The following is a 14,445-nucleotide window of genomic DNA, read 5'->3' as shown; positions in this document are numbered from 1 at the left end:
TCCAGTCTCCCGCGACTTTACAAAACCAATATGGCTGCCAACAAGAATCGTAAAGCTACTAAGCGTACCTTGCCGTCTAGCGGTACTTCCCCATTCGCCAGCAAGAAAAAAAGACCACAGACTGTAAGATGTTTTTCCTTTATTTGAGTAAATGCTGTAAGTTTTGATTTTCTTGACGTCTCGAATTGCGATTCAGCCCATTATAGCCGAAGACATCGACTCAGCCTGTAGCAGCCCCGCGTCTTATTCTACGATCGCTAGTGAGGTTACGATCAATAACAGTGGCAGCACTGTCCCCACGCCAGCCGCCATGGTATTCAAGGATCCAAATTTTGAGGTAAATATTTTTTTCGTTTTTTCATGTATAAAATGTATACTTCCGATATCTTTTAGCCGAATACGTTGTTGCGCGTTTGCGGAGAATTCAAATCCATTTCTCGTCTGGGAAAAGCACGTAGTCAATCATACCACCCTGACCAATCAATTTGCTTTCTTGTCTGGGAGTAGCATGTACAGTAGTCAATCATACCAACGTGACCAATCAATTCCCTTGCTGTGTGCAGTCATGTGGTTATGAATTGACAGGTAAAAACACAAAAGCCATCGATTGATTTAGACAATTTTGGATTCGCAGAGGTCGCACAACAACAAATTTGGCTATAATATGACTGCTTAGCGATGAGATCAAAGATTGATTTATGCATTTTTGGTAGCATTCTGGTATCAACAACTCAAAGAAGAGGATTTGGAAGAACCTCAAGCAAATCCTAACAATAGAACGCGGATTACCTTGGAAGGAGGATGACCCAACATGTAAGCAGGGGTCAAAGGAAAGATTTACTGAAATGGGGCAGATCCGTTATTCTTTCATGAAATTCTGAGAAAAGCGTGACAAGCCCTCCTTAGCTCACCCCTAGATTTGCCTATGTAGGGGGGGTCTGGGGTCAAGCCCTTCTTAGCTCACCCCTAGATTTGCCTATGTAGGGGGGGGGGGGTCTGGGGTCAAGCCCTTCTTAGCCCACCCCTAGATTTGCCTATATAGGGGAGGGGGTCAAGCCCTTCTTAGCTCACCCCAAGATTTGCTATATAGGGGGGGGTCTGGGGTCAAGCCCTTCTTAGCTCACCCCAAGATTTAATAATAATAATAATAATAATAATAATAATAATAATAATAATAATAATAATAATAATAATAATAATAATAATAATAATAATAATGGTTTATTACAGATTCCAACAATTAAGAGGCTCTTCTTCTGTAAGATACTTACAATTAACAATATACACTACAATATACACTACTGATAAAAAAAAAATTCTAATATAGTAAGTTCTAAGTTATAATATCTATATGCAATTTAAGAATATGTATATAAAATGTCGATTAAACGTGTATTCAAAGTGACTGTCTTAAGTCCTTCTTAATGTTCCTACAAAAAGCATTGTAGTCCGAAGTGTTCCTAAGTGATGGTGGAAGTTTATTAAAAAGAGTGGCAGCTGAGTGTTGGAAAGTTCCAGATTCTCTAGGAATTGAGAAAACAGGAGCAGCTGATGACCTCAAGTTATATCCAGTATCATTGCGAACACTTAGTCTTAAATATTCAGGAAAGCTATTATTGTATAAAGATTTGTGAGCAAGTTTTAATATATTAAATTTCACGTTCTCTTTAACTGGAAGCCAGTTTAATTTAATGACGTCTTCCAACCCAGCAAATTTCTTGATTACGAATCCAGCACAGGAATTCTGCAGGCGTTGAAGTCGCTTTTCCTGATATGCAGGCAGAGGATGGAATACCATGCAGGCGTAATTAAGTTTTGAGAGGACTAAACTCTCTGCTAGATGTTTCCTTACATGGAAGGGTGCCAGATTTTTTAGTCGACGTAGCATAGATAAAGTCCCATATGATGAGCTTAACAAAGAGTCTACGTGTGTTTTCCAGGAGAGATGTTGATCCACATGGACACCCAATAGCTTGGTGCATGAAATTCTTTCTAGCACAGAATCTCCACAGACAATAGCAAGATTCCGATCTTCTAAGTTATGATAACGTGCCATTTGAGGCGTAGAGATAAGCATCCAGTTTGTTTTGGAAGGATTCAGAGCCAAATTACTGGTCTTGGAATAGTCCTTCAGGTTTGCCATGATTTTGTTTAGTTGAGCTGCTGATGTATCCAAATCACTGGGCTTTGAGTGGACGTAAAAAGTGGTATCGTCCGCGTACTGAAAACAGTCACACTGTAGTTCAGACTGGAGATCCGCAACATAGAGATTAAAGATAACCGGACCAAGGATAGAACCCTGAGGGACTCCGAATTCCACTGTTTCCATGTCTGACTTTCTGTCATCTATTTGCACCATCTGTTTTCGATCCGTAAGGTAATTGACAATCCATAGTAGAAACTCCTTTGAGAAGCCCAGACAGTGCATCTTCATAAGGACAGACTTAAACTGAACAGTATCAAACGCTTTACTGTAATCTGCACAAACCATAAGCGTTACCTCTCCCCTACTACACGCACGTAAGAGGGCGTCACGGATTCCTAACAAAACACTAGATTTTGCTATTTAGATTTGCTATATAGGGGGGGTCTGGGGTCAAGCCCTTCTTAGTCACCCCAAGATTTGCTATATAGGGGGGGTCTGGGGTCAAGCCTTTCTTAGCCCATCCCTAGATTTACCTTTGTAGAGGGGGGTTGGGGTCGAGCCCTTCTTAGCCCACCCCTAGATTTACCTTTGTAGGGGGGGGGGGGGGGGTTCTGGGGTCAAGCCCTTCTTAGCCCACCCCTACATTTGCCTTTGTAGGGGGGGGGGGTCTGGGGTCAAGCCCTTCTTAGCCCACCCCTAGATTTGCCTTTGTAGGGGGGGGGTCTGGGGTCAAGCCCTTCTTAGCCCACCCCTAGATTTGCCTTTGTAGGGGGGGGTTGGGGTCAAGCCCTTCTTAGCCCACCCCTAGATTTGCCTTTGTAGGGGGGGGTTGGGGTTGTAGGAGGACAGCTCATCTCTGGCTTTCTGTTTGGTAAGGTGTGGCCAAATTTCCTGTGTTAGCCAAATGTTGTTTTCAAGTTTTGATAATTTTTTTTTTTTTTTTTTACATTTTAACAAACAAATGGTTGATGGGGTTAGTTTTTGTTGCTTTTAATTTCTCTAAATTGTTTGTTATTTGAAAACAGATGGTAGTACTCATAAAATGCCTTGGGTTTTTTTGTCATGGCAGATGGTAGTATTGATGCTCCACCTTCATTCAAACCTGCCAAGAAGTACTCAGATTTGTCAGGACAACAAGTAAGTGATTTCAGACAAATTGGCCTCCATTTTTAAATGGAGGCCAATTAAAAGTAGACAATGGCTGAGCGTCACTGGATGAGAGAAGTCTAGAGGCTCTGGTACCCAGGGTACATTGTCACCAGAGGGCCAACAGAAACCTCAACCAACAAGAGACAAAAGAATCTATTAGAATCTGTGCTATTTAACAGGCCATCCACTCTAAATTGTCAGTCACATCCTCAAAAAAACTTCCAATAAACACACTGCTTTTACAATATTGAAATTTTTTTTGTGATTTTGTTAAAAATCACCGGAAATTGTTACGTAATGGATTGGAAGTAAAATTGGTAACAATGCGGCTTTGAGTGGAGCTAGACTACAGCAAGAGAAAGGAGATTATGGTTTGGGGTTCTTGTTTATGTTCATGTGTGTTGAGAAATAACAAATCAGCCCATGCATCTATGCACTGCCTTTATGATGGTATTACAGGGTACTTAAAAGCTGCCATGAAGATAAAAGTCATTTTATTTATATTTGCAGTCCAAATATAAAGACCCCAGGACTGGTTTACAGTTCAGCACTTCCTCCGAGTTCTCAACGTCAAGGAATTTACCATCTGACATTGTTACTGGATATTTATCCCTACGGAAGGCAGCACCAACGTAAAACACAATTCTCTTGGGGGTGAAGATGACTTTTTATGTAATCTGGAATTAGCTGCAGGTACATTCTGAATTACATAAAAATGTTGTACAGGATATGTAGGATATGTTGTAAATAAATTATTATTTAAATTCTCAGATATGATTATTTTATTCTATTACAGCATCAGTAATAGTTGAAGTACATATTCTCATAGCAATCAACCCCTTTAGAATCTGTATTCAATAGAACTCCATCTTCTGCCTCAATCAAATTAGCCTCACTAGAAAACATGCAAGCATACTGGGACTCTAGGAGCTCTAGCATACTGTCAATGCTACTTGACTCTTGGTCCGCCAAGGGTGCAACACAACGATGAAGCTGATTGGCTAGTAAGATGAGCTCCAGCTCTTGATTGGCTAGTTCTGATTGGCTGCCCTGTCGTTTTGATGACGTAACTTGGCGATGCTGGTTTTGATTGGCCGATATCCCGGTGTTTGACTCCATTTGCATGTAGTGATCACCTGTGTTGTTATTGTATGGATGTGACGGTAAAGCCCCATTGTGTTGAGCGTGGTGCCTTTCTCCACGTGTAGGGATATCATAGTCACTGTATCTTCCCCTTACTTCAGTAATATCCTTGTTTTCACGAGGCTCATCTGATATACGCAAGTCTTCTTCTCCCATCGGCGATTCCTGCGCATGAAACGATACCCGACCATTCATCGAGAAGTCCCGAAATGTCATCGGCGATTCTCGGTTCGGAGAATCGCTTTGTATTTTCGGAGAGCCCCGATTACTCCTAAGGAAGTTTCGATTCGACTGCAGTCACCTTGACCTTCGAAAACACGAGCTACGAACTAAAGCCGTCACGTCCAGGGGCGTACGCAGGATTTTAACAAGTTGCAGTCAAAGCATTCAGAATCTGAATGAGGGCGTGGCCTCTCAACCCGCATCCCGTGAAGATTTCATAGCTCCCGCTTTTAGGTTTGAACTTGGCGTCAATGCGTCAGACTTTTGAGAATATTACACGATCCTCTGTCGTCCTCGATCTGACATAGGACTTCAATCGTCGCGTGGCACTGAACGACATAACAATATGTTTGGAAATCATCTGTAGACTACCATGATTAAGAAAATTATAGTTTTTATCCTCATCATGTATATAAAACTACGTACATTAAAATGAATGAGTAAACATTTGATTTTTTCCCCTCGTTATGAAAATAAGATCGCCAAATTTGTTTGCAGTCCAGTGACTTCAGGCCTATAGGCTGCGTACGCCCCTGACGTCGAAATCCCTTAGATCGTAACAAGATGCGAACCTAATGGACGTTGGGCTGGATGGTGCCGAGGAGATCTCATCCCTGACTTACGAGCTCGCGAAAAACCGCGACAATTGAGATGCCGCCCACTTCGCGTCCCTCCTACGACACAGCACCACGTGACACTCGATGCCAAGACCCGACGACGGGTTATCGTAAAAGAACCCAAAGAGTTTCGAGTGTCTCTGCCCCACCCTGGAGAATATGATGTTTCTAATGGGGAAGACTTTGACTTGGGGTGTAGTACCGGGAGAGGCGTCCGTGTTGATCTGTATCCCTCGCTCGTTCACCAGCATGGTGGACTTTAGCATCTTCCTGCTTCTTGATCGCGTCATGGAGTAGAAGCTGTCCATGTTGTTTCTCATTTCCTGTGCACCGGGGCTTGTGGCGGTGCTGCATCCGAGGTTCCGAACCGTACAAGTGTCCTCTTGCGACCCTCTGCCTCGTCTTGGGATGCACGCCAGAAGGCGCATCACACTTGTGATAATAATAGGAAGTCCGAAGTGGACGCCTACGCCTTAAATATGGATGGAATGTTAGCGGAAGGTTCATGGGACTGAAAAGGGACGATTGTGTAACACCCTCCTTTCGGCATGTTTATAAGTATCGCATGTGCCTGTTCCGGAAGGATCTGTTTCCATCGGCTGATTTGGGGAAGCTAATGCGACATTTTCGATTGAATGTGGTTGAAAAAGTATCAAACTTTGTTTTTAGATGGAAATCACATTATGTGCCTTCGGATATTAAAAAAAACAATAACAAAAGCGGGCCTGACAAGGGCTATTTAATAAAAGAAGTCACGCAGAAGTGCGCAAACTGTTTTGAAAACGCACTACCCTGGGTACCAGAGGCTCCGAGCTTCGCGGCTTCGCTCAAATCGTTGTCGCCGCGAAGCTCGGAGCTCAAATCGTTGTCGCCGCGAAGCTCGGAGCTTTAATCGTTGTCGCCGCGAAGCTTGGAGCTCAAACCTTTGTCGCCGCGAAGCTCGGAGCTCAAATCGTTGTCGCCGCGAAGCTCGGAGCTCAAATCGTTGTCGCCGCGAAGCTCGGAGCTCAAATCGTTGTCGCCGCGAAGCTCGGAGCTCAAGTCGTTGTCGCCGCGGAGCTCGGAGCTCAAATCGTTGACGCCGCGAAGCTCGGAGCTCAAATCGTTGTCGCCGCGAAGCTCGGAGCTCAAATCGTTGTCGCCGCGAAGCTCGGGGCTCAAATCGTTGTCGCCGCGGAGCTCAAATCGTTGTCGCCGCGAAGCTCGGACCTCAAGTCGTTGTCGCCACGAAGCTCGGAGCTCAAATCGTTGACGCCGCGAAGCTCGGAGCTCAAATCGTTGTCGCCGCGAAGCTCGGAGCCTCTTGTACCCAGGGTAAAGATGCACGCGAGAATAGCCAAATAATCCAAATACAGTGATGCATTGTTACTAGACACCATGGCCATTGCGGAGATACACACTTGCTAGATCAATGTGTGACTTTTACATCAATGTAAAAGACAGTGAGTGACTTTTACATCAATGTCAAATACAGTGAGTGACTTTTACATCAATGTAAAACACAGTGAGTGACTTGGCGACGTAAAATGATGGCTGCTAAAGAAGTGTAAAAAAACAGCAATTGAATACAGTAATTCAGTGACTTTTGGTCGTAAAATGGCCTGTAAAATACTGTGGTTGAGTGACCAATATTTTTGGGGGCTGGTCGCTACTTTGGGTAAATTTTTCGGCCACAATTATTATTATGTCGACAAGCTGTACTTGAAATTGAGTGAAAAACGCTCAAATTCACCAATACAACTGCTTTCCTACTTGCTTACTATAGAAACATATTTATGCTTGTTGCCTGGATTGATCTGAGGGGTGGGGGGGGGGCGCCTACCCTATATAACTGCCTACAATATAACTGATGCTGGGAGTACTCATATTCACTTTTTTTGTGAATGTGTAATAGCTACACAAACCAGTGTACGCTAAAATGTATGCGGTGTGAATGTGTAAAAGCTACACAAACCAGTGTACGCTAAAATGTATATGGTGTGAATAAAGTATGGTATGGTACGGTATGAACCGCTTCCCATTCACTATTTCGTTCTAGACAGATTTTCAGCCTGGGTTATACGTTTCACTCCACTCCTAAAGTACTATTTAAGCATATGGTATACGTATTTTCCTTAGAAGGTTAGTGTACAAATATTATCTCTCTTCTGTGAATGTACAGCTTGTGTTGTCGTAGGCAAAAGGCGACATCTCTACATCTACAGGCGACGTAACACCCGCGTCTAAGAACAGCTCAGCCAATAAGCATGCAGCCCACTTCGCATCTCTCTTATGACGGCACTCAATCACGTGACACTCTATTCCCAGACTCCCAGTGCACGACTCGTTATGGAAGAAAAACCCGAACAGCTTCGGCTTTTTTCCGGCGACACCCGAGTAGATGATCTTCCTAATCGGGAATACTTGTTTGGCAGTTGAGTCTTGGTTCTTGAGTTGGATCCCTTGGCTAGATACGGTCATGTCAGATTTGGGTTTAGACATGCGACTGCGCATTGTTGAATGCAGGGTGAACATGATATTACACATCTCGTGAGGCCCGGGGCTAGCGGAAAGACTACGGCCGAGATACCGAACTCGGCAGCTTTCCTGTTCCAAGGCGGGACGCCTCCACTTGTAGATGCACTCCAGAAGATGCATCGGAATCGTATTGCAACACGACTGGAGTGTGGATAGCTGCATTTAGAGGAAGCGAAGCATTAACTCAGTTATTTGGAATAGAGTGCCAGGGTAGCGACAGACATCGTTTATCAACACCCCCCCCCCCCCCCCCCCCCCCACGACCACCACCACCACCACCCCCGTACCCACATGTGTTTTAGGGTATACTTTTTTAAAAGGTTGCCCCGATTGTATTATTGGCTGTTGTACATTGACTGGCACCCACGGATGGTAAGGGGGACCGTTCGGGACGAGGAAGGAGGGGGGTGAACCGCAAAATTGTTTAAAGGAGAGCCGAAGATAAAAAAAAGGCAGAACTTTTAGAAAATCGCACTTGAATTTACACTGATACTAATTAAATAGGAAAACCGCACTTGTCGATCTACACCTGGCGCTAAGTCAAAGAAATGAGCTAGTCAGCCCCATTATGTTGTCCTTTCAATTGTTTACACTATACTAAAGATTTTTAAATAGTTAAAACTACACTCTGCGATGAAAGACGAGAAATGGCCCAACGCAGCAACAGAGTTATGTAAACGGATATTATTCTATTCAGGTAGTCACGCAATATCAAATGGCAACACTTCTCAGGCCTGTAGCCAGAATGAGAATTTTACCGAGGCAAAGCTAGCCACTGGATGATAAATCAAACAAAAACAGGTGTTTTATCTCATACTTTTCAATTGTGAAACACTAAACATCCAAATTTTACCGAGACGAGTGCCTCATTTGCCTCAAGCTGGCTACGGCCCTGCTTCTTGGCCCTATGGTGCACCACCAAGTCCAGCTTTCACCTTCCTTTCCATTTCCTCTTCGGGCCATCGCAATTAGAGATCTTTGGTAGGTAGTTGAGCAGTCATTTATATGTAATATGTTCCATATCTCACCGGGGGCTATGAGTAAGGGAGTAAGCCAAGCTTCTTGACTGTCAAGGTAGAGTCTCACATCATACCAGTACAAGTGATGATCGTTTCTCGTTTTCTCGGCAGCGGGGAAGTAATATTGAATGCAATCTTGGTTGTTTGGCGTTGGCTTCTGTGTGTAGAAATCAATATTTAAAGAGACAATCCTTTTTTTCATGTCCCTATTTGCATTAGGTGATTAAGCTCCTTGATTGGCATGAGGAATTGTATTTGTTCATCGAGCAATTTATTTAGTGCACATCTAATGTATTGCTTGTATCGCTTTGATTGACAAGTTCACGAGTACCTAGAATGAAAAACGCAAAACACCCCGGCATACCGTGTGATTGTGAATAAAATACGTCAGTACACAAAGCCGCCTTTCGAAGGAGCTGTCTGTGTGTGTAAGCGTGTTGCTATTGCGATGCGCCTGCGTCAACAAAAGAGATTGTATATTATATTCTTTTTTTATGAAAGCTTTTTTATAAAAAAAAAAAAACGTCCTGAGATTTCACCAAATTTTAAAAACATGCTAAGAACGTGCAAAGGCTCAGATAGCAGAAGAAATTTTATTTTTTAGCCCTGATGCGTTCTAATGCAGAATCAAATTGTGCTCATAGTAACAACCTTATTATTAGTATTGATCATTAGTGTAATTCTCTTCCTAATAATTCATTGGGTATTCTATTCTATACACTAAAATGTTAGAACATCGTTAAAAACATATTCAGCACGAAAGCCGCATTGTCACCAGTTCACTTCCGGAGGTCCGACAGAAGCCTCGACCGTTAAAAAGACAAAAGAATCTATTAGAATCCGAGATATTTAACATGCCATCCGCTCTAAATTATCAATCACATCCTCGGAGAAACTTGCAATAGACACACTGCTTTCAATATTTTGAAAAAATTTTCGCGTTTTCCGTTAAAAATCATCGGAGATTGTTACGTAATCGAACGGAAGTAACCTGGTTACAATGCGGCTTTAAAATGTCCCAAAAGTAAGAAGGGCCCAGCCTCAACTGAAAACTAGACCCTGTGCGCACTGCAATTTGTTTGGGCCCTCTGTTGTGACATGTATGACAAACATTCTACTGCCCACCACCTTTAGATATAATAAAAACGTGTATAATCTCGTTTTTTATTGTATATGCCATATCACAACAATGGTTGGGGCAAGTAAGGTAAGAAGCATCATCTCTTGAGGTGGGGTTGGACTCGAGGTGTGCTACATTAAAGTAGATGGGGCTGATTGTCCTATCTTTTCACGGTGTAAAAATCTTACAAATAATATCCCCGCAGCAGAGATAAAATTCAGGAAAACTGAGAATGTGAGAATGTTAAATATTTCTTAAACATTTCTTTGGTTCACTGCCCTCAATGTGCTATCACTTAGTGAGCCAAATTGTATTAACAATATAATTTAGATTAGGTTTATTATTTCATTTATGTAAGTGTAAAGTAAACAACAATATATTTGTATGCTATAATATTGTTTAATCATCTATAATTTGAAGTAAATGAGAGGGCTATAGAATATCCAGACTTGAAATTATAGCTTATACATAATCTTAAGGATCGAGATCAGCAACACAACAAAGACATACCTGTCAACTCTCCCCTATTAGGTGGGAGTCTCAAGATTTTGGACCTCTTCTCCCTCTCTCCCGCGTGAAACACCAAATCTCCCGCTTTTTTGCCATTTTTATCGCTTCAGAAAAATCCTTGTAACCGACATTCTACATTTTACCTAATTCCTATCAGTAATTCCTTGCGCGAGAGCTTTCTGACTAGCAAACGTCTGCGTATTGGCTACTCGATAGCAGGAAAAAGCGGTGCTTTAGCTTCCGAGCCCCATGTGACGCTATACCCCACCCCTCCCCTGACTTACAGGTTTACATGGTGATTAAGAACACGGTAGCTGATTTTAATACCATGTACATTCAGTGTCAATCTTTTGCAGGTAATATATACGTTACCTAAATGTGCGGTTATTTAATAAAGATGGTAGTAATGGTACCACCATAACTACCAGAATCTATTCTACTCCGCCTATTCTTCCAAGTGAATGATTGGCTACTCCCTGATCTTAGAGAAGTAAAATAAAAAAAGGATTTTTGGTGTTAATAATGGAAAGTGCGAGATTCTCAGAATGGTAGTCGTAGCACGAATGCTTTTGCTGGAGAAAAAAGGCTTCACGTGCACATCTAGGCCAGTCAGCGAATTTTGCGCCAAATAGTATTAAGTTGATACTATACTACTGTATTATGGCTTTAGGAAAGTTGGGCGATATCAATAAGAAGGCAAGATAAAATAAAATTCCGATTTTTTTTAAGTAAAAACACCGTGAATCTAATAAATGCCACAGGTAAACTATTTCCCCTTTAATTATTCAGCGGCCCAATTATAATCAGGTAAATAGCAAGGTACCTGGAAAACCTGTGATTACTTTCTCGATAGTAATAAACGTGCCTTCAGTCAAGAACCACATCATAGCACGATGGACGACGACCACACAAGCAGTCAGAGGACGCCCAAATGCGCGCGATGTAGAAACCACGGGGTGTGTTCCTCGCTCAAAGGCCACAAGTACTACTGTAGATGGAGAGACTGCCTGTGCACCAAGTGTCTCCTCATCGCAGAGAGACAGAAGATTACGGCGGCCAGGGTAGCGCTACTACGGTACCAGAATACTTCAAGCTGGCAGCATATGCCCGGCGAGAGGGCTGGGGAGCTTAGTGACGAGTTTATGCCGCCCCTGCTGCTTCGCGGGCCCGAGAGAGCAGCGAGCGCCTTCCGACAACCTGACATACCAATGACTCAAACGATAACTACAGGCAAAACTCACCAGGGTACGTCTATCAGTATTCTCTAAAGATAAACATTTCATTTATGGAAACGTTGAATAACACCGCTATGTAACTAGGGGTGGGAGCAAGGGAGTGTGTGTAATCAAAACAACCATCATATGACCTCTAAAGGCTTGTAATACTTAATATCATAACTAGAGTAACACAAAAGAGTACATGTCACCCGCCATGTAGAACAACATGAAAACGTGTTTTGTTTATTCATGGTGGATGTTATTTGACTTTTTTTAAAACGGGTACAAACTTTTTTTAAACTATATATAGTGAATGGATAATCAGAGAAATTAATCCATTAATCAAGGTATTTTAAGTAAGTAAAATGTCGACGAATGAATGCAAAGATCAATAGAATTGTTTAATGGAAATTTCGGAAAATAAAAGTCAAAGGCTATACGTGGAATCGGTGACTTGATTGACGTCGGTCAAGGACTTGTTCAAATTATTTTAAAAATTCTTAAAAAGAAATGACACAAATACTTCCTTGAAAAATAATGTTTGGATTGAACAAGATTGAATCTTTTGGCAAATTGATAAAAAAAACTGCATACGGCATCTAACCGTTTTTCCCTTAAAGGAAATAAAAGCTTTAAGGATATTGAAACTTTATAAACGTGAAAGATATATTTTATTTTAATTCATTCATAAATCATGATTATTAAATCAAGTAATAACATATTCTATTGTGTAATTTTTGTTTAAATGTGGTATAAAAAACAGGTATAATTATCTTACTGTGTCCATCAGGCACATCGTCAAAACAAAAGAACGACAGAAAATCTATTTTTTGTTACCTTCAAAGTTATCCCAATTAACCCATTTTTACAAGAACGGGTGGTGAAAGGGTGGTGAAAGAAACCAGAAACGTGTTTTTATCACTTTGTCACTTTTATCTAAAGGGATACCAAAACGACGTGCATTCGTAGAGGGCAGGAAATGAAAATGAAAACAAACATTATATAACCTCTAAAGGCTTGTAATACCTTTTGGGGTTGATATCTCATGATTAGAGCAGCACAAAAGAGTACAATGGGGGTGACATGAAAACATGACATGTTCATTCGAACGTGACCCGAAAAACTTTTCCACTCAATGTGAATTGACAGAAGTAACAGGTGCAAGCTAAATAGAAAATAAATGGATAATCAGAAAAATAAATCCATTAACAAAAGGTCAAATTTAAATGTTTTTTATATAATAGATGTTTTTGTTATTCAAAGACTTTATTGTAGTTTCTTGGTGTTACGGAGCACCAGCACCAAAAACACAATGAAACAAAAGCCAAAAACAAAGACCTTAGAACGAGACAATAGAATAGAGAACAAAGGCCTTGAGCACCAAAAACAAAGCTCTCCGTAACACCAAGGAATACCCGACTTTATTCATGTTAATACCCGTGACAAAATAAAAGCCGGGGTGGGGGGAGGGAATATGCGAGGATATTAATATAATTTTAAATGCAAAAATAAATATAAAATTGTTGGAATTTACATTTTGAAGTACGGTGGATGGATGAGATTGAATCGCACTCGATCGACGTAATTTAGGTATAGAGGTGTACACATTCTGACTAAAATATACTTTCTTAGCTGATAGCTACTGTTGAGTTTTACGTTGAACACTTTCAGAAAATATAAAAATTAAAAAAAAAAGACTTAATGAACACGATAGATGACTTGACATAATTTATTGCTATCATTTCAACTTGTTCTTGAAACAGAATAATTAATTTAAATAATATTTTATTGTAGGAAAAATTGAAAAGGCAAAGGTATCTGATGATTAACAGGCAAATCGTCAAAACAAATGTACGACAAGAAAATCTCTTGCGGGTGATTAAATCGACCAAAACCGTGAACAGTAATGCTCATAAGGAAATGACTAGAAGGGGCGTGGCTGTACCCCCCAGTTTTCTAAATGTATCTGTATTTCGCCCCCTCCAAGATTTCGAGGTCTGTTAAGGCCCTGATCCCCCTGTTACTGTTTATCTAAGAGGTACTTAAACAAACATCATTTTCCAGACGATATCATTGTGCCTCCGATGAAAAGACCGAAACTTGAGAAACCTTCCACTCCAGATGAAATAGTCACAGAGCCCTCCAACGAATTTAAGGGTTTCCAGGTGATCCAAAGTCCTACAAACCCACCCTTCCCTACAGAGAAAGACAAGAGCGCAACACCAAGTATCCATCAAGATCAGGGGGGGTCAAACAATGCAAGGCTTGACGAAAATACGCTACAGATTCTACACCAGCAGCTCATGTCTGTAATGCACTATCAACGCCGCACCCCTCCCCTGTCAGTTGACCTTCTAGCCAAGATATTCCCCTCAATCGACCGTCGTGTGCTTGGGTTGTTGCTCCAAGGATGTGATAACAATGTCGTCCTGGCGATAGAATGCATCGTCAATAATAATACCACCTCATCAGGCCGCCTCTTCGAGTTCGAAAGACATGCCGCAGCCTCTAGTGATAGCCCCCCTGTCAAGTTACCAGAGCAACGTCCAATAAGAAAACGTGTTACGCCACCTAGGTTAATCTCTGACGCGAGGGGCGTGTCCCACGAGGAACTGTTCCCAAGGTTTCGCCGACCGGGCAGTAGGGACTGATTCTGGCACTGCCGAACAATTTGTTCGATCTTTTTTTATTATTAATTAATTGTTTTAAAAGAATGTAGAAGCCGGAAATTTCGAAGAACGATGTATAAATAATGGATTTCTGAATATATGACTTTATGTGTGAC

General features: G+C 41.6%; 2 protein-coding genes across 2 annotated transcripts; both read left to right on the top strand.

Moving 5' to 3' along the window:
- The first annotated feature begins 14 nt into the window (after nucleotides 1-14).
- LOC5517850 (INO80 complex subunit C) lies at nucleotides 15-4,065 on the top strand. Its single transcript, XM_001637863.2, has 5 exons — nucleotides 15-123; nucleotides 197-337; nucleotides 714-813; nucleotides 3,216-3,283; nucleotides 3,806-4,065. The coding sequence occupies exons 1-5, from the start codon at nucleotides 31-33 to the stop codon at nucleotides 3,929-3,931; spliced, it is 528 nt and encodes a 175-aa protein (XP_001637913.1). The 5' UTR covers nucleotides 15-30; the 3' UTR covers nucleotides 3,932-4,065.
- Nucleotides 4,066-8,664: 4,599 nt separating this feature from the next.
- On the top strand, nucleotides 8,665-14,417 carry LOC116601513 (doublesex- and mab-3-related transcription factor A2). Its single transcript, XM_032362387.2, has 3 exons — nucleotides 8,665-8,775; nucleotides 11,297-11,688; nucleotides 13,725-14,417. Exons 1-3 carry the CDS (start codon nucleotides 8,702-8,704, stop codon nucleotides 14,309-14,311), a joined length of 1,053 nt encoding a protein of 350 aa, XP_032218278.2. The 5' UTR covers nucleotides 8,665-8,701; the 3' UTR covers nucleotides 14,312-14,417.
- The last annotated feature ends 28 nt before the right edge of the window (nucleotides 14,418-14,445 follow it).

Source organism: Nematostella vectensis, chromosome 2, assembly GCF_932526225.1.
Source record: "Nematostella vectensis chromosome 2, jaNemVect1.1, whole genome shotgun sequence".
Classification (NCBI taxonomy): Eukaryota; Metazoa; Cnidaria; class Anthozoa; order Actiniaria; family Edwardsiidae; genus Nematostella; species Nematostella vectensis.
The sequence above is the reverse complement of the archived record's forward strand: the minus strand, read 5'-3'. Positions and strand labels throughout refer to the sequence as shown.

Excerpts from the sequence above, each read along its gene's own strand:
- LOC116601513 (XM_032362387.2), top strand. The coding sequence starts at position 8,702 with ATGGTGCACCACCAAGTCCAGCTTTCACCTTCCTTTCCATTTCCTCTT. Across the intron at positions 8,776-11,296 it reads ATCGCAATTAGAGATCTTTG|TAATAAACGTGCCTTCAGTC; the intron begins GTAGGTAGTTGA and ends CTTTCTCGATAG. Across the intron at positions 11,689-13,724 it reads TACAGGCAAAACTCACCAGG|ACGATATCATTGTGCCTCCG; the intron begins GTACGTCTATCA and ends ATCATTTTCCAG.
- LOC5517850 (XM_001637863.2), top strand. The coding sequence starts at position 31 with ATGGCTGCCAACAAGAATCGTAAAGCTACTAAGCGTACCTTGCCGTCT. Across the intron at positions 124-196 it reads AGAAAAAAAGACCACAGACT|CCCATTATAGCCGAAGACAT; the intron begins GTAAGATGTTTT and ends ATTGCGATTCAG. Across the intron at positions 814-3,215 it reads GAAGGAGGATGACCCAACAT|ATGGTAGTATTGATGCTCCA; the intron begins GTAAGCAGGGGT and ends TTGTCATGGCAG.